This window comes from Phyllostomus hastatus, unplaced genomic scaffold (genome assembly GCF_019186645.2).
Source record: "Phyllostomus hastatus isolate PE091 unplaced genomic scaffold, TTU_PhHast_1.1 phas_contig_40, whole genome shotgun sequence".
Taxonomy (NCBI): Eukaryota; Metazoa; Chordata; class Mammalia; order Chiroptera; family Phyllostomidae; genus Phyllostomus; species Phyllostomus hastatus.
The window spans coordinates 6,668,441-6,689,855 of NW_025333872.1; the positions used below are offsets into that span (position 1 = coordinate 6,668,441).

Consider the following 21,415-nt stretch of genomic DNA (forward strand, 5'->3'; position numbering starts at 1 on the left):
TAGTGCTAAAGCGAATTCCCCTGCGCCAGCCTCCCGTTTCAGCATGAGCCATGGGTGTCACCTTTTGATAAGCTCTGCCATTCTTTTCTTGCTCCTGTCTCCCACTTCTTCTCTCCTCTCCCCTGAAGTTTCCCTCAACTGGATTGTAATCACACGGATCATTCAGCAACTGAACAAATTTACCCACCAACGGGAAGGTCCCACATCAGGGGATACTTACCCCTTCCAGACCCTTCCAGAGGAAAGCAAGTTTCCTTCCATGTGGCAGGAGTCAGTTTTATATTTGTTTGGCCTTGTGACTGATAGTATAAGCAATTTAGGGGGAGCGGAGAGGAGATGGCAGCTTTAACAGAGAAAAAACATTTAGTAGAAATGATCCCTTCTGCCTTCTTCGGGCGTGTCCCTCTTCTGGGCATCCCTTCAGGATTTCATTCCTTCTTCCAACTGCCGTTCACACACACTGCCCTTTCCAACTGCTGCAGAACCCTTGGCCCTGGCATTCCGTGATGTAAATTATTCCACGCATGGCTTGAAATGGGTGTGAAGCAGTGTTGCCATGTGTCGGATCACTAGTGTAAGTTTAAAGGATCTTGGGATCTCTGGGAAGGGAGGAGAGGGGAGAACTGTTCTTGGAATTCGTCGGTTGCTGTCGTTTGAGCCAGAATCCAGTGATTGTGCTGGCTGAGCAGAGGCTGCTGGTGGCTGGGGAGGGCGGGAGCTCTGAGCCCTGTGCTGGGGTGAACGTGGGTTGAGACTTTCTGCTTTAAACATTCTAGTGTTGGGACATAGATTGTTTGGAATTGAACAGTTGGCAGTGTTGCTGCTACGGGAGGAACCTGGGACCTTTAGGGCGAAGCCTGTAGCAGTGCTGCCTGGGACTGTGTTGCCTCTTGTCTCAAAAAGTAGGAAGAGCCGACTTTTCTGTTTTCCTAAAGATAGCTAAAATATGGCAAGAAATCTAGATTGATCACCATGTTGGGAAACATCCAGTCACAAAATTTAAAGACTTCTGTGTCCATGAGATTTCTTTCTAAAACAAATATTATTTCTCCCTTGTTCATGACACATTTTGAGGAAGTTACTGTTCATGGTTTACAGCCCCTCTGGGGAATCTGGTGTGAGGGGTTGCTGCCAACTCTCTTTGATTTGTCCAGATTCCTTTCTGACTTGTAAGTTAAGGACTTGAATTCAATAAAAACTACTTAAATTGAATACTTAATCTCTTGAATGATCACAAAAAAATAAAGCCCCATTAGTAATAAGCAATTAGAGGAAAAACTCAAATGAAGTACAGTTATTTATATGGGAAAGTATATAGTATATTTTTATGTTACATGGATGCTACTGGCTTTAATCTACTTTGCTAAAATGTATTTTTTTTATTCCTTTTCTTACAGTTGTCATGGATGATGATGACGACTCGTGTCTCCTTGATCTTATTGGGTAAGATGCCTGTTCCAAAATCAGGGTACATTGAATGTGTGCAGTTTGCTCTACTAAAACAACCTAATAAGCCTATTAAAATCAGATGGGTTTTTTAAATAAAAATTAATCATCATAGTGTGGATTAACAAATAAAGAGTCTTGAATATGATAGGTGTCATAATTAGGTAATGCTTTATTTATCCTTTATTAAATTTATTTTCTAACAAGTCCCAGTAGGCAGAAATGAGAGATAATATGAAATAGAAAAACATCAAAAAATACATAAAATTAAAACAAAAAACCACTAATAAAATTGTTTTAAAATAGGGAGATAATTTACTCAGGCTAATATATCATTTTCTTTTTACCGTAGAAAAAATAATCTTAAATATAGGTAACATATTTATTGTTGCTTTCCCCCTTTTATTGTTTTCTAGAGACCCACAAGCATTGAACTATTTTCTGCATGGACCTAGTAATAAATCTGTAAGTAATACTTAGAACATCACAGATACAAATTTTGTTTCTTCTGTACAGTTAAAGTAATCACTCTGTCGAATTTATACCTTTGCAGAGCAATGATGACTTGACTAATGCAGGATATTCTGCAGCCAATTCAAATTCAATTTTCGCCAACTCTAGTGTGAGTATTAGAAACTGAATGCAGTGATCAAGTGTTTCTGTCTCGTTCATGCCTTGTGAATTGAGGCTTTACTTGCCTTTGTATCATGTGAGAATTATTACATTGTTTTTTGTAATTGACACCGAAGGAAAATCTATTGAATTATGTTGATACCTTCTACTTTTAACTTAGTCAAGACAAGGTACATGAGATTCATTTTGCCATTTTCCTAAGTCTCAACTTTTTAAAAACTGACTCAGATGTTATAATCTAAGAAAGTAGTATTACAGTGTTTTGCACCTGGATTACATAGCTTTAAATAAATTATTCTTAATTGTAGTTACTTGCTAAACATTTTCATCTTAAACAAGAGAAAAAATAATAACCAAAACTTACTAAGCATTTAGTATGTTTGTGGCTCTGATGGTTTAACATAATTAACTTCATTAATCTTCACAATAACTCCATGAAGTAGCTTCTGTTATTATCCTTATATTATAGATGAAGAAACCAAAGCACAGAGAGGTTAGTACTCTCCCAGATTACACAGCCAGGAGTTGCAGAGCAAGGATTCTAACCCAGGCCACCAGGTTCTGGAGCCCATATTCTCAAGTTCCAGGAGCATCTAGACAAGAAACCTGACCTGTAGAGTAGGGGATTTCTGCCTAGAGACTATATCCAAATTACTATGTTTAAGCCTATGATTCTTCAAGTCCTAAGATGGTGTCCAGCTAATGGAGACCACATTAGTCCCCTTTCAACTGTTGATTGGTTGACTGAGGGTAGAAAGAACCAGTTTTGGCTTTTCAATGTAGTTTTTCCCAGCATCTAGCTGCCAACATCGTATTAACTTAGGGCTGAGAATCTCTACAGTTTTGCACATTGGACTACTCATGCTTTGTTTTTGGACCACTCATTCTTGATCAATCTACTTTTTTTTTTCCTTCACCTTTTGAAAAAATGTTTTGATTGTGTTAAATACACATGTCATAAAATTTTCCATCTTAATCATTTAAGTGTACAGTTCTGTAGTGTTAAGTACATTCACATTGTCTTCACTTTATTTTATGTATTTATTTATTTTTAGAGAGAAGGGAAGGGAGGAAGAGAGGGAGAGAAACATCAATATGTAGTTGCTTCTTGCACACCTCCTGCTGGGGAGGGACCCGGCCAGCGATCCAGGCACGTGCCCTGACTGGGAATTGAACCTATAGCCCTTTGATTCGCAGGCTGGCACTCAATCCACTGAACCACACTAGCCAGGACTATTTATTTTATTTATTTATTTATTTATTTATTTATTTATTATTTTAAATTAGAGACAAGGTAACCTTTTAAAAAATTTATTAATTGATTTGAGAGACAGAGACAGACAGGGAGAGAGGGAAACATCAATTTGTCGTTCCACTTCTTTGTGCATTCATTAGTTGATTCTTGTGTGTGTCCTGATTGGTATTGAACCTACAACCTTGGCATATCAGGATGATGCTCTAACTAACTGAGCTACCCAGCCAGGGTCTGTCTTCACCTTATTTTAAATAGCTGTTGATTCTATATCTTCTTGTTTAACAAGAGAAAAAAAATCCACCTTTATTCATTTACTTTTCATAAATTTAAATCCATGAGGGGTATAGAATTTCACAGATTCTGAGTCCAATGGCCTTAGCAGGAAGGTTGCTTGGGAATTTGGCAAGAGCCATGCCTCTGTTTCCATGAGCACGAGTTCCCTTTCCCCAGAATGCCCTGGTTTTGTTTATTTGCCACCAGGAGTCACTGCGTTGTTCTTCGGTTTTTACACATAACCATATCTCTTACCTAGACAGAATTCAGGTTCATCTTGAACACAAACACCTTCAATTTTCAGAAGAGCTGTGTGCTCCCTCTGGTTCCAGAGACTCTGCTTACAGCCATCAAAAATGGTCTCGGACCAGAGCCTTCCAGACATGTTTCTCTCTATAGAGTCCTGCTCCCAGCAGGCTCCACAGGCTCCAAGATGGTGGACAGAGTCCATATCTTTTCTTTTATAATGTTGGCGTGTCCCAGGAAAAACTGCCGGCCAGTGGAATACACCTTATTTAGGAAGGACCATTTTTAGTTCTCTTCATATGCCCATATTGTTGATTCAAGTTGGAATGCCTGTTCCCTAAGGACACCTTAAGGACAGAAACCAACACGTAACTGGGTGCTGGATAAGTAAATGTTGATAGACTTATTTTTGGATAGGACACTGAAGTAGGTGGGTTTTTTTTAAGATTTTATTTATTTAGTTTTAGAAAGAGGGGAAAGGGAGAGAGAAACATGAGGTTATTTGGAGAGAGAGAGGAACAGCAAAGTGCAAGAGAATCATCAATTGGTTGCCTCTCTCATGCCCCCAACCTGGCCCACAACCCAGGCATGTGCCCTGACTGGGAATCGAACTGGTGACCTTTTGGTTTGTGGGATGATGCCCAAACCACTGAGCTACACCAGTCAGGGCTGAAGTAGTTTTTAAAGCATTATAATAGACTAATTACTTCTAAGAAATCAGTTGACCATTTACTCATTTGATGTGAAAAGCTTGTTTTTCCTGGCCTGGTCTTGCCTGGTGTGGTAGGGGTTAGAACTGGGGAAGTTCCAAGAAACCTTGAAAGACAGGGCTGATTCTGGGATACCTTCTGAACCTCGAGCAGAACAGCACCCTGAACTTGCAAAACTCGCCTCGACTCCTGTAGTACAAAGGACCAGATATGGCTATCTCCTTGATACACACACACACACACACACACACACACACACGGGTCTGAATCCCTCTTAAGCCTTGGACTAGAAGCAATCCTGAAAATTAAATTCTATGCCAGTATCTCAAAAAAGGAAGCTAAACTGTAGGTAGTCGTCATTAAGTTACTGTTATTTATTTATTTTCTATAAAATAGTGTATCAGAGCAATGAATGTATATAATTACAAAAATAACATTCAACACCATTACTTAAGAAATACACTGTCAGCCCTGGCTGGTGTGGCTCAGTGGATTGAGTGCCGGCCTGTAAACTAAAGGGTCACTGGTTCATTTCCCAGTCAGGGCACATGCCTGGGTTGCAGGCCAGGTCCCCAGTAGGGGGTGCGTGAGAGGCAACCACACATTGATGACTCTCTCCCTTTCTTTCTCCCTCCCTTCCCCTCTCTCTAAATATAACATAAATAATTTTTTTAAAGCAATACACTCTCAAAATAAGGTGAGCAGTTTGGAGAGTTGTGCTTGAAAAGCAGACTGTCATGCTTTATTCCTACTCAAAAGTGAGATTAGTTTTTTATAAGAATCTCTTTTAAAGGTTGGATATGCCGCGTAACACATTGCTTTTTATTTTTATTTTCAGAATGCTGATCCTAAGTCATCCCTCAAAGCTGTGAGCAACCAGCTTGGAGAAGGGCCCAGTGATGGACTGCCACTTTCAAGTAGCCTTCAGTTTCTTGAAGATGAACTTGAGTCTTCTCCTCTTCCTGATCTCAGTGAGGACCAACCTTTCGACATTCTTCAAAAATCCTTGCAGGAGGCCAATATCACTGAACAGACGTTGGCAGAAGAGGCATATTTGGATGCCAATATAGGTTCAAGCCAACAGTTTGCACAAGCTCAGCTTCATCCTTCTTCATCAGCATCCTTTACTCAGGCTTCTAATGTTTCTAATTACTCAGGTCAGACGCTGCAGCCTATAGGGGTGACTCACGTGCCTGTTGGAGCATCGTTTGCAAGCAATACAGTGGGTGTGCAACATGGCTTTATGCAACACGTGGGGATCAGTGTTCCCAGCCAGCATTTATCCAATAGCAGTCAGCTTAGCAGTTCTGGTCAAATACAGTTAATTGGGTCATTTGGTAATCAACCTTCCATGATGACTATTAATAACCTAGATGGATCTCAAATCATATTGAAGGGCAGCGGGCAGCAAGCCCCATCAAATGTGAGTGGAGGGCTTCTGGTTCATAGACAGACTCCTAATGGTAACTCCTTGTTTGGGAACTCAAGTTCCAGTCCCGTAGCACAGCCTGTTACCGTTCCGTTTAACAGCACAAATTTTCAGACATCTTTACCTGTGCATAACATCATCATACAAAGGGGTCTTGCACCAAATTCAAATAAAGTTCCAATTAATATCCAGCCAAAGCCTATCCAGATGGGTCAGCAAAGTACGTACAATGTGAACAATCTGGGAATGCAGCAGCATCACGTGCAACAAGGCATCTCTTTTGCCTCTGCAAGTTCACCCCAGGGCTCAGTAGTTGGTCCACACATGTCTGTGAACATCGTCAACCAACAGAACGCAAGAAAACCAGTCACCTCACAGGCAGTGAGCAGCGCTGCAGGCAGTATTGTCATTCATTCTCCCATGGGCCAACCTCACACACCCCAAAGTCAGTTCCTCGTACCTACAAGCCTTTCTGTCAGTTCCAACTCGGTACACCACGTCCAGACCATAAATGGGCAAATTCTTCAGACTCAACCTTCTCAGCTCATTTCTGGCCAAGTGGCCTCAGAACATGTCATGCTGAACAGAAACTCTTCCAACATGCTCAGGACCAACCAACCATATTCCGGACAGATGCTTAACAACCAGAACACCGCCGTCCAGTTAGTGTCTGGGCAGACATTTGCTGCCTCTGGAAGTCCAGTGATAGTCAATCATGCCTCTCCTCAGATTGTTGGTGGACAGATGCCCTTGCAGCAGGCGTCACCAACAGTATTACACCTGTCACCTGGGCAGAGCAGCGTCTCCCAAGGAAGACCGGGCTTCACCGCCATGCCCTCGGTGACGAGCATGTCGGGACCTAGTCGGTTCCCTGTCAGCTCATCCAGCACTGCCCATCCTAGTCTTGGGTCTGCGGTTCAGTCAGGTGCATCAGGATCGAACTTCACAGGAGATCAGCTGGCCCAGCCAAACAGGACTCCAGTACCGGTCAGTGTGTCTCATCGTCTTCCAGTTTCTTCTTCCAAATGTACCAGCACCTTCAGTAATGCACCTGGAGCAGGAACCCAGCAACAGTTCTTCTGTCAGGTACATTTCCTTTATCAGACAAATGCCTGGATAATTACAAAGTGAAAAGGTAGAATTTGTATGTAATATAAATTCTGTATGTGCAAATTCTATTTGTGTTTAAGAGTTGAGTTTTACCCTACTTCTGTAGACTTAATTTTCCTCATCAGTGAAATGGACATAATAATACTGCCACCCCACAGAGTTATTTGGAGGATTAAATGAGATAATCCACAGAAAGCATTTAGCATAGTCCCTGGTAAATAGCAAACATTTGATAAGCACCAAAATTGATATAGATTGGGTCCTTGAATAACATCGTTTCATTCAACATTGTTTTTTTATAACGATCAGATTCTATAGGAACTTAACGCCTTTTTTGTTTTGTTTTCTTAAGTATATTTCCTTCATTATGCTTTACAGTTGTCCCATTTTTTTCTCTCCTTTATTCCCCTTTACCCTGCACCACACCTCCCAGCAGCATCCCCCCACCCCTTAGTTCATGTCCATGGGTCGTACATGTAAAGTTGTCGGCTTCTCCATTTCCTATACTATTCTTAACCTTCCCCTGTCTATTTTGTACCTACCAATTATGCTTCTTATTCCCTGTACCTTTTCCCCCATTCTCCCCACTCCCCATTGATAACCCTCCATGCAATTTCCATTTCTGTGATTCATTACTGTTCTAGTTGTTTGCTTAGTTGGTTTTTGTTTTAGATTCAGTTGTTGATAGTTGTGAGTTTGTTGTCATTTTACTGTTCATAGTTTTATCTTCTTCTTTTTCTTAAATAAGTCCCTTTAACATTTCATGTAATAAGGGCTTGGTGATGATGAACTTCTTTAACTTGACCTTATCTGGGAAGCACTTTTTCTGCCCTTCCATTCTAAATGATAGCTTGGCTGGATAGAGTAATCTTGGGTGTAGGTTCTTGCCTTTCATGACTTGGAATACTTCTTCCCAGCCCCTTCTTGCCTGCAAGGTTTCTTTTGAGAAATCAGCTGATAGTTTTGTGGGAACTGCTTTGTAGGTAACTGTCTCCTTTTCTCTTGCTGCTTATAAGTTCTCTCCTTATCTTTAATCTTGGGTAATGTAAAAGATGATGTGCCTTGGTATATTCCTCCTTGGGTCCAACTTTGGGACTCTCTGAGCTTCCTGGGCTTCCCGGAAGTCTGTTTCCTTTGCCAGACTGGGGAAGTTCTCCTTCATTAATTTTTCAAATAAGTTTTCAATTTCTTGCTCTTCCTTTTCTCCTTCTGGCACCCCTATGATTCAAATATTGGAACGTTTAAAGTTGTCCTGGAGGTTCCTAAGCCTCTCCTCATTTTTTCGAATTCTTGTTTCTTCATTCTGTTCCAGTTGAATGGTTAATTCTTCCTTCTGTTCCAAACTGTTGATTTGAGTCCTGGTTTCCTTCCCTTCACTGTTGGTGTCCTGTATATTTTTTCTTTATTTCACTTGGCAATAACCTTCACTTTTTCCTCTCTTTTGTGACCATACTCAGCCATTTTTGTGAGCATCCTGATTACCAGTGTTTTGAACTCTGCATCTGATAGGCTGGCTATCTCCCCATTGCTTAGCTATTTTTCTGGAGTTTTGATCTGTTCTTTCATTTGGGCCATATTTCTTTTTCTTGGTGTACCTGTTATGTTTTAAGGAGTAGAGCCTTAGGTATTCACCAGGGCAGGACAACCTACATCTCTGTATAGTTGCCCTGAATGTGGGGGGAAGAGTCAGAGAGGGAACAGTGCCACTTGCTCTGCTCTCTACCAGCTTTCAGTCACTTCCCCTGCTATCCACAAGCAAATTGGGCCCGTCTGGTGCTAATTACCAGGTGGGTGGATTACCAGGTTACCAGGTTTGTGTATGTTCTAGGACCCTGTAGGTCTCTCCAACAAACTCTCCTGTGAGGTTGGGAGTTTCTCCCACTGCTGCAACCCCCACAGATTTTTACAGCCAGAGATTTTGAGGTTTTCTTTTCCCCAGCTGGAAACCTGGGTTGCATAGTCTGTCTCACTCCCCAGTTGTTCCTCCTGGCTTATCCGCCTGGGCAAATGTGGGTCCGCCAGCTGCCACCTTGCCTGTCCAATCCTCCAGCTGCCACCTTGCCATGCATCCTCTCTTCCCCAGCTGCCTATCTCTGTCCCTCCTACCAGTCTAGGTGAATGTTTCAACTTCTTATTTGTTGGACTTCCATACATTTCAATTTTCTGGCAGTTCTGGTTGTTTATTGTCTTTAATTTTGTTGTTCTTTTGGTTGTGAGAGGAGGCAAAGTTTATCTACCTATCTAGCCTCCATCTTGGCCAGAAGTCCCTCTTTTTTATTTTTAGACAGAGGGGAAAGGAGAGAGAGGGAGAGAAACAGCAGTGTGTGGTTTCCTCTCATATGCCCCCTTCTGGGGACCTGGTCCACAACCTAGGCACGTGCCCTGACAGGGTTTCAAACCAGGGACCCTTTGGCTCACTAGCCAGCACTCAGTCCACTGAGCCACACTAGCCAGGGTTTAACTCTTGTTTATATCAATTAACCTGTGGTGAAACTCATTTTATTATACATCGTTTCACTTAAACTTGCAGAACCTATTGACAACTTTAAAGTGAAGACTTTATACATGTATTTGGTTGACTGTATTATTGGCATTTAAAATGAAAGCTTATTATAGATTATTTACTTACCTATCATCTAGCAAGCCACTAGGTCACATGACCATGTACTAGTTGTGGCTGGTTCTTTGGTGCCAACCAGAAAGTGTCAGGGATGCTGTGTGACTCATTGGTGAGTAACCGGTCTGCACCAGGGAGGAGCACATACAGGGAGGGATTCAGGGCACTGTGATCTGACCAAGTACTAGAATCTGCTCTCACCATGCCATTGTGTAGGTAAATTAACCATGGGCAGTCAGCTAAACCACATGAGAATTATGTTTCCGAACAGTCTCAAATGTCATCAGCTTTGGTCCTCACCCCCATCTGCCCATCCTAGCTTTTGGTTCCCACTCATTCCGAGTGCATTCCTGAGTTCCACTCCCCACCTGCTTTCACCCCATGGCCGACCCTCCTGAGTCCTCCATTACTTTGGTATCAAAGATGTGCTTTGAAACAATATCAGATTTATAGAAAAGTAAAATTTGCAAGAATAGTATAAAGAATTTTTACCCTGGCTGGGGTGGCTCAGTGGGTTCAGCACCAGCCTGAAAAACAAAAGGTTGCTGGTTCAATTCCCAGAAAGGGCACATGCCTGGGTTGTGAGCCAGATCCCCAGTTAGAGGGGTATGAGTGGCAACAATTAGCACTTCTCTCACACATTGATGTTTCTCTCTTTTTCCCTCCCTTCTCTTCTGTCTAAAAAATAAATTAAATCCCTTTAAAAGAAGAATTATGTTCCCTTTACCAAGATTTCCTAGGTGTTAACTCCTACCACATTTGTTTCATCCTCTTTCTATCTATCTCTTTCTCACACACACACAGGCAAAATTTTTCTTTTAGCCCTGGCTGGTGTGGCTCAGTGGGTGGAGTGCCGGCCTGCAAAACAAAGGGTTGCCAGTTTGATTCCCAGCCCAGGGCACATGCCTGGGTTGCAGGACAAGTCCCCAGTTAGGGGTATGCGAGAGGCAACCACACATTGATGTTTCTCTCCCTCTCTTTCTCCCTTCCCTTCTCTAAAAATAAATAAAATTAAAAAAAAATTTTTAGAGTAAATTGCAGTCATGTTGCCTCTTGACCCCTACTTTGGGCTTCAGTGTTTATTTTCTAAAAACAGGGACAGTTCCCTACATAACCTTAGTACAGTTATCAAAACCAAGAAATCAGCTCTATTACAATATTATCATCTAATCTACAGAACTTACTCAGAGTTAGTCAATTTTCATAGTAATGTCCCTTTTAGCAAAAAAGAAAAATTATTTTTTGTGTTTTTTTTAACGGTTCAGGATCCAATTCAGGATTACTGTCTAATTTTCTTGTCATATCTTTAAGTCTGGAAGTTTCTCTGTCTTTGCTCTTTCATGCCCTTTATATTTTTGAAGAGTACAAACTAATTATTTTCAGAATTATAGAATGTCCCTGAATTTGAGTTTCTCTGACATTTCTTCATGACTAGACTTAGGTCATACATTTTGGTAGGATTGCCATGGAAATGATGTGTCCTCACGATGCGGACTTGTCCCATTACTGGTGGCGTTAACTTGGACCACTTGCTTAAAATGGTATCTGGTGCATCTTACTATGTCCCTTCTGGGAAGTAGTTTGAAATTGTGTAGATATCCACAGTTTTGCTCATCAGATTTGTGTACACCAGTTTAAGCTTCCATCGATAATTCCTGACTGAGTCAGTTGTTACTGAATCAGCTATTATTATGATGATCACCAAATACAGATTTTCTAATTCTGTCATTGGTTCTGAATTAATTGTTGGCATTGTAATCTAAGGAAACCCTTTTCCTTCTTTTATTTATGTTTGCTTATATCAGTATGGACTCACGGATTCCTATTTTATTCAATGGGTTATAATTTGTTACAATCATTTATTTTGATACTCATGATCTTGATGGCCATCTTGATATCTTTATTTTGATACTTATTTAACTTGATGGCCAGTGGGCGCCCTTCCAAATTAGCCGCTGGCCCTTCTGACACGTCTCCACCATGCTCGGAGCACGTTCCTCACTTTCTGGCAGAACAGGACGTTCCATGTTCATCTTCTACTTTCCCTGCTCTGCCCTGGAATCAACCATTCCTTTAAGGAGCCCATTTCTTCTAGTGGAGAACAGTATTTAGAAACCGAGTTCTCAGCACTACGTATACATACTGCTGAGGATGCCTCAGCTGGGACTTACCCAATATTTGTAGCTATTTATTTATCTATCAACCTATATTATCTAGTTCATATTGATACTTCCATCTACTCCAGGACCTCGGGGCTCATTATTGAAGTCTCCTTTTCTATGTTTGTAACCCCCTTTTCTTCCAGTGGGAAGGCCATCCCCACAGCATGTTTACTTATTTGCTTAATACAAGAATATAGAATAATTTCAGAATTGCTGATATATACCACTGTGAAAAACAAACCTACTAATTAGACTTCAGTGTTGCTTTACAATTCTGTATTTAGCCTAAAGGTACATAGTCAGAATACTGTGTTTAAAAATTACTTCAGTTACTTTTTCTTTTCTCCCTTGGTATGCTATTCATTTGAAATGTAGTGCTGTTTATAGTTCACCATTATTCTTGTTGATTGTATCTGTTCAATTTCCTGTGAACCATTAGCATGGTCCCAGAAGTCAGGGCTGTGCAGAGAGTGTACCTGGAGCAGCCTCGCCCCCAGCCCCTCTCCCTGCCCCTCCCCCATCCTTTCCTGCCATTTCCTCCTGTCACCTGTATGCATCAATCTCATTATTTTCTTAACCTATGTTCTTTTTGTGCAACTAAGCAGATGCATGTGTATGTTCTTATTTCCCTCCTTTTCTTACTCCAGATAGAGCACACTATAGATACTTTTTGCAACCAAAGTATTGCAAAAATTTTTCTAAAAACCCAAATTTTGAATAATAGAATGATTGGGTATGATAAATACTATATAGTCATTTCAAATATTTTCAAAAAATAAAGATTTGGGGGAATGGCTTACAAAATAATTTTTTAAAGATTTTATGTATTTATTTTTAGAGAGGGGAAGGGAAGAAGAAACAGAAGGAGAGAAACATCAATGTGTAGTTGCCTCTTGCGTGCCCCCCACTGGGGACCTGGCCTATAACCCAGGCACGTGCCCTAGCTGGGAATCAAACCAGCGACCCCTTGGTTTGAAGGCCGGTACTCAATCCACTAAATCACACCAACCAGGGCCAAAATAATTTTAAGTGCACATTTAAAATAAAATGCATGCTAAAATGTAAAATAATAAATTGTTTTCACTTTTAGACAAATGATGGAGAGACAATATTGCAAATTAGATAATAGAAAACCCTCTTGCTTATAAAATATTCAGAAACTTCATTAAAAGGAAATACACTATGATATTAACAGCAATTCTCTGGGATGGTGGAATTACAGATTATTCTCGTTTTCTAATTTTAAAAACTCACCCTTCACAGGGAGAATGATACCTGGACAGCATTTATCTAACCATTTTGTGCATTAAAAAAATAAGTAAAACATGCAATTGGTAAAAATTAAAAACCATTCCAGAATAGCTTGGAACCTGGCTGGTATGACTCAATGGATTGAGTGCTAGCCTGCCAACAAAAAGTCACTGGTTGGATTCCTGGTCAGGGCACATGTCTGGGGTGCCAGTGTGGTCCCCTGATGGGGTGCATGCAAGAGGCAACTGATTGATTGATATTTCTCTCTCACATCAATGTTTCTCTCTCCCTTTCTTTTCCCTTCTTTAAAATCAATAAGCATGTCCTCAGGTGAGAATTTAAAAAAAAGAAGGTAAATTACAAAGATCCTAACCCCTTATCCCTAAATACTTCAGCAGGTATCTCCTAAGAACAAGGACCTTCTTCAACACAACCATATCACTATCACGTCCAAGAAATTTAACATTACTATAATAAAATTATACCAAATTTCTTCCATGTGACCCAATAATGTCCTTTATAATAAATAATGCTTCACTCTAGAAATCAGAGAGCACTCATTTCATTTATTTTATTTTTTTTAAGATTTTATTTATTTTTAGAAAGAGGGGGAGGGAAGGAGAAAGAGAGGGAGAGAAACATCAATGTGTGGTTGTCTCTTTCACGCCCCCTACTGGGGACCCCGCCCGCAACCCAGGCTTGTGCCCTGACTGGGAATCAAACCAGCGACCCCTTGTTTTGCAGTCCAGCACTCCACCCACTGAGCTACACCAGCCAGGGCACTATTTTCATTTATTGTCACGTCTCCCTTTAGTCTGCAGCAGCCCGGGTCAATTATCTTGCAGAATGGCCCTCAATGTAGAGTTGTCGGAATGTTTCCTTGTGATTAGATTCAGACTAAATGGTTCTGGCATGACACACAATATTGTTTTTACCTATCATTTGTGATTCTGAGTGTGATCACTTTGTCAAGGTGGCCTCCACCAGGTTTTTCTCAAGGTGTTCAAATGTACCTTGTTCCCTTTGTAAGGAAATGATTTCTAGGATGGTGTTTTAGGACCACGTGCCTCTCCTGTCCCCCAGCCTTTCACCCAGGGCTTTGATACTGCATTGGTAATCCTCACCTGAACAGTGCAGCAGTGGTTGCAAAATGACTTTCTAATCACATTATCCTACCTACAGTTACTGGCTGAGATTTTTTCCCATAAAACAGAGCTTTTTCTTATCTCTTGCTTTTTATTTATTTACTTATTTATTTACATCATTTAAAACTTTTCATTACATGGTATTTTAAACACAAACAAAAGTAGACAAAATAGTGTGATGAGCCCCCATGCTCAGCCAGCTGCAGTGCTCACCAGCTACTGTATTTTTCGGACTATCAGATGCACTGTTTCCCTACATATTTGGGAGGAAAGCGGGTGCATCTTATAGTCAGTCTGACTGTAGCTTACCTGGCTTGCTGGGGTGGGGGGCGGTGGCCTATGTTATTTATGTTATTAAATATTTTAACACATTTTTTTGCTTCAGAATTTTTTTCCCCATTTTCCTTCTCTAAAACCTGGGTGCATCTTATGGTCTGGTACGTCTTACCATCTGAAAAATTCAGTGCTCTTGTTCCGTCCATATCCCACTCACTCTCTCCTACCCAATATTATTTTGAATCTAATCCAGACATGTAAGTTTATATGTAATATTTTAATGTATATCTCTAAAACTTCATGTGTTCTTTTGTATTTAATGTGTTGCAGTCTGTTGCTTTCATTCTTCTTTTTGGTGTTTAAATTGTTGCAAGCTTGATCTGTGGAGGCCTGCTTAAGCCGGCATCTATACTTTTGACACATTCCCATTTTCCTTCAGCTCTTTGTGGCACAAGGTACTGTGGGCTTGTTTTGCAATTACCTTACTTCAGACCTAGAATCAGCCATTTCTCCAGGGAGCCCTGCAAACTGAAATCTCTTAATGCAGAGAGTAATTTACAGGATTTAAACTTTCTTATAAATGGATTAATATTTGAAAGCCAGTTATTAAAGGAGGAGATTTACAAGAGTTTAGCCTATCAAACAAAAGTAAACAAATTACTTTAAGTCCCTGTCTCCTTGAGAGCAGTGCCTACCATGCTTTGGGTACAGATTACCAGGAGTGGTCACAGCTGAGGTCCCCAGCCCCACCGGCCCTTCCCGAATTCCCTTTCCCCCTCTAGATCAGCCTGCCAGCCTTACTGTGGAACCGTCGAGTCTTCAGACCCCAGATTTCAAAACTAGATGTTCTTGTTCTTCCCTCCCCTTCTAAACCTTCAATATGTTACCAAGTCCTACAAGTTGTTCTTTGAAGGTCACATATCCATCCTTTCCAATAATAATGAAAATCATGATCATATTACTAACAACAGGTACAGAGTCACGGGCTACACGTATTATGTCTAATTCTTACCCTGGGGCTACAAGTAGCACGTTGTTCCCATTTCAGTCAAAGAGATGGAGTTTCAGAGCTGGGCGAACTGCTCATAAAGGCAGATTTTATCTGCTAACTAATCTGTATCTCAACATAAGAAACATTCAAACCTGTAGAAATTTTCATGAGTTTATTTTGAGCCAAACTGAGGATAATTGCCAGGAAGCAAATTCTCAAGGGATTGAGGAAAATGCTCCAGAAAAATGGCAGTTTTAAAGCTTATTTTATACATCAGAATCAATGAGGAAGACGTAAAGGCATTGTGTGAAATCCATTGGTGATAAATTAGGAAGGTGGGAGAAAGCAAAGAGGGAGAATCTCTGGGATTGGATAAAAACCAAAAGGAGTAGACTCTTTTTTGCCCCTGCTGTTGTGGCTCAGTAGATTAAGTGCCTGCCAGTGAATCAAAAGGTTCCTGGTTTTTTCTCAGCCAGGGCACATACCTGGGTTGTGGGCCAGGCTCCCATTTAGGGGACATGCAACTAATCGATATATCTCTCAAACATCGATGTTTCTCTCCCTCTTTTTCTCCCTCCACCCCCCCCGGCAAAAAAGAAATAATAAAATCTTTTTTTTTAAGGAATAGACACATCTTTTACATTCGCAGGTATAGGCGAATTGACTGTTAACATGAAAGAGGGTATAAAGGGAATAAACGGTAATGCAAAAAAACTTCAATAAAAAATAAAATAAAATAAAATTCTGAGCCCTGGCTAGTGTGGCTTAATGGACTGAGTGCTGGACTGCAAAACAAGGGGTCGCTGGTTTGATTCCCAATCAGGGCTCATGCCTGAGTTGTAGGCCAGGTCCCCGGTGGGGGGCATGCAAAAGGCAACCACATATTGATGTTTCTCTCCCTTTTTCCCTCCCTTCCCTTGTCTCTAAAAAAAAATAAACAAAATCTTTTAAAAAATAAATAAAATAAAATTCTGGGAAAAAATAAGTTATGCAAAAACCAAGAAAAAAAATCAACATGAAAACAATAACAATGAGGGGTTCTGTGATCTCTGCTTGGGTGCAGTGATGGTGCCCTGAGGGGTCTGGAAAAAGGAAATGACCCTGACACTCCAAAGGCCTGTTAGGTAGATGCAAAAAGGCAACAGACAGGCCCAGTAAGATAAAGAATGACCTTTATTAGAGAAAAATATGGCCCTAGGACGTGACTGCTTGCCTTGAACTGCTTTTAGTTAGAGAGTTTTAACTGTAGACCATCCTGTGTGGTTACTTCGGGTCTCTGAGTTAGTAAGGCCAGGGCACGGGCCTCACCCGAGCTTGGCAGGTTAAGTATGGGGCTAATTTTTGGTCCACATACAGCAATTTTTAACCTTTTTCATCCTATGGTACACATAAATTAATTACTAAAATTCTTTGGCATACCAAAAAATAAATATTTTGCCAATTTCCTGACCAAAAAATAGGTATGACTTTGATTCATTCACACTGGACAGCTGTTGTTGTGTTGGCTGTTGTCATTTTTTTATTTGACAATCTAAGGGAAAAAGAGGCCAGTGTCCCTGACTAAATAGTCGGGTACGTATGCTTTCAAAATTCTTGTGGCATCAGTGTGTTGTGGCACACTGGTTGTAAATCGCTGATCTAAATCAAATTGCTCTCCGTTTCTCTCCTTTTCCACCTTCATACCCCAGCCTAGACTGTACGAGGGACTGCCGTGTGTGGGGTAAAAGAAGAGCTGGATTAGGAGTCAGTGCTCACTTGTAGGTCCTGCTTTGCCACTGACTGGTTTTGTGGTCTAAGTTCGTATCCTAGTTGTCCGAGCCCTAGATTTCTCTCCTTGAAAATGAGGAACCCCAGCTATGCAATAGTGTCACTCAGGGCACTTTTTGAAAATATGGATGCCTGGGCCTCACCTCCATAAATTCTGATTTAAACAGTCTGGGAAAGGGCTCTAGGTACCGGCGTTTTTCAAAAGCTCCCCAAGTGATTCTAAAGTGCAAACAGGAGAGAGAACCACTGGTCTAGATGATTTCCAAGGCTCATTCATATCCTAATTAGCAACAGTAACAATTGTCTGAGTGATTAATATGCCTTCGCTCTCTTCTGAAAGCCTGATTTCCACCACATTAATCTTCCTAAAACATTTGTTTCCTCACCTGAACCAGATCATCTGGGAGCTTCCTGTTGCCATAGGAGAAGGCACAAACTTCTGCCCGCCTGGCAGATGAGGTTCTCCAGTCGGAAACCCTCCAGGTTAGCCAAGCTGGCTCCATTATTCTCTGAGTAGGCCAGACTCATTGTGAGCCTCTGGACTTTGCTGATGGGTTTACAGGGTCCAGCACAAATAACACCCCTTTTTAATTACAAAATCATAAGCATGTAATTCTGTAACATAAGAATATCATACTCAAGAACACTATGACATTTTAGGTGAAATGTTCAAATTGCTTTCCCTCTCATGTAAGACATTCACGTACCCTACCAACCAACCACACTCAAGCAAGCCTTTCGTCTGCTGAACCTGTATATTGAATGGTTTTTCCTATCGGGGCTAAATGCTTTCCCCTCCTTTTGGGCTCCAACCAAAGTCTCTAGAAGAATAAAGGCTTTTTCAGTCCCTTACTTGATTTCTTCTCTACACTTCTGGCTTGTGCTGCCCACTAGATGTCTAATCACCTACTGTGCTAAATGTTTCTTTCATTGATTCAGTACGTACCATGGCCATCCCTGGGCCAAGCCCCGGGGACACAACCATCTGTTGTAGGACAGGAGACAGATAGATGAGCCAACAGCCACCCCGTATTTAAGTGCTCCGGTAAAAGCAGTCTGGTGTGCCAGGCTGTGAAGAGGGGACTCTGACCCAGATGAGGTGATTGGGGAAGGTTTCCTTGAGAGTGGTTTTTGACCAAGACCTAAGGGAGGAGGAGGAGTTATCCAGCAAGAGAGGGCCTGAGTGAAGACCATGAGGTGGGGGGAATAGCAGGCGCACAGCCTGGAGAGAGAAGAGCCCGTGGTACTGAGGGGCAGGGAAGGAAAACATGTTCAGGTGAGGTGTGGAAAGCTTAGGTGTGAAAGGTGAGCAAGGACCAAGTTATCCAGGCCTTGTGTGTCATGTAAAGGAGCCAGTGTCATGACCTAAGCATGAAATAATGAAGACCTAGGCTAGCCTGGTGGCTGTAGAAATGGTGAGCAGTGAATGGATTGGAGACAAGTTAGATAGAATTTTCAGTTGATTGGCTGTCGTGGAGGAATAAGCAGGACCATCCAGGTTCAGTGAGATAGAGCATATTATATGAAGGGAAGTTATGAGTTTAGTTCAAGATGCTTGTCAGTTTTGAGGTAATTGTATGATAAACAGCAATGTGTACTAAAGCATACAACCAAAATATGGGCTGAACTGGGATTGACCAGTATATAAACTGTAATCAAAGCAGTGGAAGTGAATGAAATGGACCAGGGAGTTTGTAAGTAGAGAAGAAAAATGGCTGGAAAAGAACCCCAAAACACTTCAACGTTAGTGAAGACTCCTTTTTCTGTTGAAGAGGAGTCCTCACATGAGACTCAGAAGGTTCCAGAAAGGAGTAAAGTGAATATGGTTCAGCATTTTGGAAGCTAAAGAGAGAATTTTGCAGGTAGGAGGAAAGAGGTACACAGAGTTAAGTGTTGCTGAGAAGTCAGTGGAGGTAAGGACCAGAACATTGATGACAGATTTAGCAAGAAGGAGGCAGTAGTTGACCTTGGTAAGACTTGTTTCCGTGGAATGTTAGGTGCAGAAGCCCATTGCAACAGACCAAGGAGAGAATGAGAGGGGTGGTAATGAGTACAGACAACTTTCAGAAAAATGAAGGTAACAGAGACAGCGGTAACTGCAATGATGTGTGGGATCAAGGGCATTATTTTTTTAAGGTTTGGGAAAGGCTTGAGCTTTTTTCGAAGCTGACAGAAGGAAAAGGACATGAATTCTAGAGCACTGGTGGGGTTCTTTGTCAAAAGAAGGAGGAATGCCTTTTCCGTTGTAACTAGAGAAGGGGGAAAGGATGAAAAGGGATACAGATAAGGTAGTAGCTTTGAAAGTTAAATGAGTTCTCACCTGGCTTACCGTTTTGACAATAATGAAATAGGATTCTGTGGGAAAATGAGCAAAGGAGCTGGCTAGGGAAAAGAAAGGATTGCTGAACAGGCAAGAGGGCTTGTTTGAGGCTGGATACCGTAATTATAGAACACTGATAAAATGTGTTTATGTGGGCCTGGATGGTAAACTTTCATAGGGCAAATAGTGTGTTTGGTCTTCTTCAGCTGCCTTCTCTGTGATTACCACAGCGAATGTGCATGCAGTTGACACCCAGGGTCTCAGTCTAGGTACTTTTAGAAACTCACCCTAATATGTTTAGCCAAAAAAAAAAAAAAGGGGGAGGGGGATGTACAGAAAATATAGTGCAGCTCTTTATAAAGGTCAGAAACCAGACTCTGCTGTTCTCTCAGCCTCTTCAAGATAGCATGGCCTCTTATCTGTCCTTCATTGTTCTCTCTCCCCCCTCTTCTGCGCCAGACTGTCCACCCTAGGCCTGCTCTACATTATTATCCAAGCATGTAACAGAGACTACAAATGCAGTAGTTTCCAAACTTAGCAATGCATCAAATCACCTGGAGAGCTTTTTAAACATAATTTCCTAAGCCCTGAAACCAGGAAAGTTGGTGTTCATGCTGCTGTCACTACCAGAACCAATAAGTAGAGACAAGGATTGAATCTCTATGGGCACTTTATTCAGATGGTTGGTGATCTAAGAAGATAGTGGGTTATGTACCCTCAAAAACCATCTTAGCATCTCATTTCAAGCCACACTTTTTTAAATATACTTTATTGGTCATGCTATTACAGTTGTCCCATTTTCCCCCCTCACTCCCCTCCACCCTGCACACCCTCTCCCACCCACATTCCCCCTTTAGTTCCTGTCCATGTGTCATACTTGTAAGTTCTTTAGCTTCTACATTTACCATACTATTCTTACCCTCCCCCTGTCTCTTTTCTACCTACCATCTATGTACCTTATTGTACCTTATAAGAATGCTACTTATTCTCTGTACCTTTTCCCCCTCTCTCCTCCTACCACTCCCCTGTTGCTAACCCTCCATGTGATCTCCATTTCTATGGTTCTGTTCCTGTTCGAGTTGTTTGCTTAGTTTGTTTTTGTTTTTGTTTTAGGTGTGGTTATTAATAATTGTGAGTTTGCTGTCATGTTTTTACTGTACATGTTTTTTATCTTCTTCTTCTTAGATAAGTCCCTTTAACATTTCATAAAATAAAGGCTTGGTGATGATGAACTCCTTGAACTTGACCTTATCTGAGAAGCACTTTATCTGCCCTTCCATTCTAAATGAAGCTTTGCTGGATAGGGCAATCTTGGATGTAAGTCCTTGCCTTTTATGACTTGGAATACTTCTTCCCAGCCCTTTCTTGCCTTCAAGGTCTCTTTTGAGAAATCAGATAACAGTCTAGTCTAATGGGAACTCCTTTGTAGGTTACTGTCTCCTTTTCTCTTGCCACGTCTAGGATTCTCTCCTTCATTTTAATCTTGGCTAATGTAATTATGATGTGTCTTGGTGTGTTTCTCCTTGGGTCCAACTTCTTCGGGACTCTCTGAGCTTCCTGGACTTCATGGAAGTCTATTTCCTTTGCCAGATTAGGGAAATTCTCCTTTATTATTTGTTCAAATAATTTTTCCACTTGTTGCTCTTCCTCTTCTCCTTCTGGTACCCTTATAATTCAGACATTGGAATGTTTAAAGATGTCCTGGAGGTTCCTAAGCCTCTCCTCATTTTTTTGAATTCGTGTTTCTTCATTCTTTTCTGTTTGATTGTTTCTTTCTTCCTTCT

At 41.2% G+C, this 21,415-nt stretch overlaps 1 protein-coding gene across 3 annotated transcripts in view; it reads left to right on the forward strand.

The window, feature by feature from the left end:
• BICRAL (BICRA like chromatin remodeling complex associated protein) overlaps positions 1–21,415 on the forward strand; it is a 99,041-nt gene that overhangs the window by 57,243 nt on the left and 20,383 nt on the right. For all 3 annotated transcript variants that reach the window (XM_045843106.1, XM_045843108.1, XM_045843107.1), the window contains 4 exons: positions 1,398–1,443; positions 1,863–1,911; positions 2,000–2,068; positions 5,402–7,078. In XM_045843106.1, coding sequence (XP_045699062.1) covers positions 1,398–1,443; positions 1,863–1,911; positions 2,000–2,068; positions 5,402–7,078 — 1,841 coding nt within the window. The remainder of the gene's footprint in view (positions 1–1,397; positions 1,444–1,862; positions 1,912–1,999; positions 2,069–5,401; positions 7,079–21,415) is intronic.